We start from the raw sequence: 4,669 nt of genomic DNA, 5'->3' as shown, positions 1-4,669 counted from the left end.
TTATCAATTGATACGTATTGTAATTATTTGCAGATGATAAATTACTTTGTGTACTTTTTGCAGTTATGCTATATATTTATAATAATAATAATAATAACCCCCCCAAGGGGCCACCTTGACGTGGTGGGGGGGCTTGTGGGAAGGCATGAACAGTAACATTGTCACTACGATCATGACAACCCTGTACCATCAGGTAATCAGGAGGTACTAAACTAAATTAAATTGTCTTAACACCCTGACATCACCCTTTCCAACTAACGGTCCCAACTTCCTAACCTATCCCTTCCTTTACCTTTATCTACACCCTCCAACTCCCAAGAAACTGAAGGTTTAAACCTTCAGGTGTTACCATGACTTGGATACCTACCTAAAATTCTATTCTCATAATTTCATTCTTATAATATATATCCTGTCTCTTTAAATATCTTCTCATGGGTTTTAAACCTATTAATTTAACTTCCTATGCAATGCGACTACGTAATAGAGTATTACCCCAGGCGGGTACCGGAGCTAACCGCGATGGAGAATCCCGCCCCACGGCTTCCAGCCTGGGCTGCCCTTCGTATTCTGGGGGGGGCACCGTATCGCAGCCAACTGCTCAGTCCCAGACTGCTGCAGTACCACATGACGATGAGTCATCATGTTCTTCACTTTTCTCATCAATCCCATCATCATCACAATCATTTTGTATCTCACCATCACCATCATTATCATCAGCCAGTATACAGTCGGTGGATGTTGTACAGGAGACAAATTTTGTCAATGAGCCTGTACCCAACACTAGCACTGCACCAATTCGTAGAAAATGGACTAAAGAAATGAACGAATTCATTCTACGAACTTATCTTCATCTCACTATCTTGGAAACCGATACCAAAACATATCTTCAACCATTACACACACAGTTTTCATCAAAATTCCCACACATGCAAGTAAGCCGACAAAGGGTGGGGGATCAACGCAGAGCTATAGTTAATAAGAAACTATTACCACAAGATGCAATAGACCGTATTTATGAAGAAGTACGAGGTCAATTACATGTTTCCCCCACTCAAACTCAACAACACTCTACACAAAACAATACACTACACACCAACACTGGACAACGAATGAAATGGGGTAACGAGTTAAACGAATCTATAATGAGAATTTACTATACAATAACAGAACTTGAAACAAACAAAACATCCTATAGAAAATATTTACACGAACAGTTTATAAGCCAATATCCACAGTTATCACATATTACAGAACAAAGATTATCAGATCAACAAAGAGCCATTGTGAACAACAAATATATAAACAGTAGCCGATTAGCAGAAATTAAAAGACAGGTATCCGAACAGTTGAGGATTAGCATTAACCGATTCGAAGACCAATCAAACACGCAAACACTACCTAACACAGAAAACTACAACGATGACTATCAAACACTTAACACCGAGCTTGCAAATACACAAAACACAAACTTACAAATTCACAGCGAACCGCATATTACGTTTGACATAGGCCAAGACGATTTAATTAACAATATTGATATTGAAGCTTTCATCCCATCCCAAAATAATACTAACACTGCCTCAGAATTTAACCCCATAATAGAAGACACGTTCACACAAGCAAAACTATATTTCCTAGACACACACCCTACCAACAGACCTTACATCCCGAAACAGAAAACATCCAAAAAATTCTCAGTTATAGTGAACTACATAGATACTAAAATTCTACCTAACAACGTAAACGCTGACACTAATTTCAACACTCTACAGTCCATCATATACTGCGCAGCATGGACGGCAGCAAAATGCAATGGAGCCAAAATTTCAGAACAGATACAAAATCAAAATCGAAGGAACATACAGAAAAAACCAAAGTGGCGGATAAGACTCGAAAAGAAAATAGACAAACTAAGAGCAAACATCGGTAGGCTAACACAATACAGTAGAGGCAATAGAAGTCGCAAAGTAATAACAGCAGTAGAAACAGTAAAATCGACATACCAACTACACGCACAACACGAAGATTCAAATACACAAATAGAACACTTTTTGGACACACTGAAACAAAAACTTAATGCTGCAGCTAGTAGACTCAGGCGATACATGACATGTACAGAACGTAAAACACAAAACGCACAATTCACCAATAACGAGAAAATCTTCTACAGAAATATTACATCTAACGGCAACACAAATCAACACACACTTGAAACACCTACCCCCGAAAACCTTAGAGATTTCTGGGCAAATATATGGGAAAACCCAGTAGAGCATAACAACAACGCTGAATGGTTAAATCAAGTTTCATCTGAAATCAGTGAAATGAACTATGAGTTTATACCAATAGACACATTCATAGATGTCCTCAAACGTACACACAGCTGGAAATCACCAGGCACAGACAATTTACACAACTATTGGTATAAAAAATTCACTAGGATACATCCACTCATACACAATCACCTGAACACATTCATTCAATCACCTCACTTACTTCCAACATACATCACACAGGGAGTCACGTATATGATCCCGAAGGATATAAACGACACCGTCAATCCAGCCAAATACAGACCAATCACCTGTCTACAAACCCTATACAAAATACTCACCGCCTGTATAAGTGAAGTAATGTACACACACCTAACAACACACAACATACTAGCTGAACAACAGAAGGGATGTCGTAAGAATAGCCAAGGTTGCAAAGAGCAACTGATCATTGACGCTATCACCACAAATAGCGCGGTCAAAAGCAAAAAGGAGATACCTGCTATGTTCATCGACTATCAAAAGGCCTTTGATTCCGTCCCTCACAGCTGGTTATTACACGTACTAAATATTTACAAAATTCATCCAACTCTAAAACAATTTTTGCAGATCTCCATGCAAAATTGGCAAACTACACTCAAAATTAATCAAGGGTCTTCATCGGTATCTACTGAACCAATTTCTATTAAACGCGGTATCTTCCAGGGAGATGCTCTAAGCCCACTGTGGTTTTGTATGGCACTAAACCCACTATCACACTTACTTGACAAAGCTAACATAGGATATACACTAACAGATGACAACACACAATACACCCTTTCACATCTAATGTATATGGACGACATAAAGTTGTATGCAGATGATAGAAACCACTTATACGAGTTAGCCGACATAACGCAAAAATTCTCGAATGACATACGTATGCAATTTGGGGTAGACAAATGCAAAGTTTTGTCAATTGTTAAAGGCAAGATCCAAAACAATACATACACTCTCGAAACTGGAGAATCAGTTCAACCGGTAGACCAAAATAGCACATATAAATACCTAGGCTTCAAGCAGTCCAGACAAATACAACAGAAGTTGACGAAACAAGAACTGCAGAAAAAATTCTCACACCGCCTAAACCTCATTTTGAAAACAAATCTCAATTCCAGAAACACAACAAAAGCTATAAACACATTTGCGATACCCATTCTCACATACTCTTTTGGCATTGTACAGTGGACTAATACTGACATTATAAAATTACAACGCACTATCAACACACAACTCACTAAACACAGAAAACACCACCCAAAATCATGTGTACAACGCCTCGTACTACCAAGACAAGAAGGGGGAAGAGGGCTGATAGATATAAACAATCTTCACAACAAACAAATATCTACACTTAGAAATTATTTCCACAACAAAACTGAACATTCACCACTTCACAGACTTGTAACCAACACAGACAAACAACTTACACCGCTCAACCTACACGACAGAAACACACAAACAAATGAAAACTTAACAAGCACACAACACAAGATAGCAGCATGGTCCAATAAAGCCCTACACGGAAGACACCGAGCTTTCCTGAGCCAGCCACACGTCGATAAGACAAAGTCGAACGAATGGCTCAGGAGAGGCGAACTATTCCCGGAGACCGAAGGATTTATGCTCGCTATACAGGACCAAATCATAGCAACACGCAATTACAGAAAGTTCATTATTAAAGACCCAAATCAAATAACAGACCTGTAGCAACTTGCACCGGCCGAAATGTAATTTCGGTGCGTGGTACTACTCTGGGGAGACCAGATCTTGGTCTTACGATAAAACACTTGTTGTTCGAGTAATTCCTGTACAGGTAACAGCAAAGATACAATGCACGCACATACCTTGCGAATCCGGGCTGCGACCTGCACTGGCCGTTGAGCTTCCAATCCGTTTGATCCCGGGATGCTTTGGTCTGCTGGTTGAGATGATTTCACACCAAAAACTAGGAGTTGCAGTCGGTTTTGTTGGTTTAGGTTGATGAGCAGCGATATTGTCGTGTTCGCGCGCGTGATTTCGTTTTCTTTTAACGACTGACAGAGCGCTAAAGCGCTTGCCGGCATTGGTCACTCGAACGAGCTTCGCGCGAGTCATGCCCGATTCTGATTGGTCAACGTGCGTACATGAACAACCAACAGATTGGCGTTTCGATACTGCTCCCGCAGGATACCAGAACAACAAGTATGAAACTAAATTGATTTGATTGAATTACGTTTTGTTTTCTTTATGGAAACGAAACATCCCGCCCACCAAAATGCCTATGGTATTTTCTGGTTAAAAATAAAAAAAAAAAATTAAAGAGAGATTGACGATAGGGGAAAAACACGAATATTAAAGTAACTAAAACGATTAAG

At 39.5% G+C, this 4,669-nt stretch overlaps 1 protein-coding gene across 1 annotated transcript; it reads left to right on the top strand.

Moving 5' to 3' along the window:
• Positions 1 to 467: 467 nt before the first annotated feature.
• LOC135118694 (uncharacterized) lies at positions 468 to 4,022 on the top strand. The gene has a single exon (XM_064041323.1). The coding sequence runs from the start codon at positions 468 to 470 to the stop codon at positions 4,020 to 4,022; it is 3,555 nt and encodes a 1,184-aa protein (XP_063897393.1).
• Positions 4,023 to 4,669: the final 647 nt, after the last annotated feature.

Source organism: Helicoverpa armigera, chromosome 2 (assembly GCF_030705265.1).
Source record: "Helicoverpa armigera isolate CAAS_96S chromosome 2, ASM3070526v1, whole genome shotgun sequence".
NCBI classification, from domain to species: domain Eukaryota; kingdom Metazoa; phylum Arthropoda; class Insecta; order Lepidoptera; family Noctuidae; genus Helicoverpa; species Helicoverpa armigera.
This window is presented reverse-complemented; position numbering and strand designations above follow the sequence as displayed.

Excerpts from the sequence above, each read along its gene's own strand:
- LOC135118694 (XM_064041323.1), top strand. The coding sequence starts at position 468 with ATGCGACTACGTAATAGAGTATTACCCCAGGCGGGTACCGGAGCTAAC.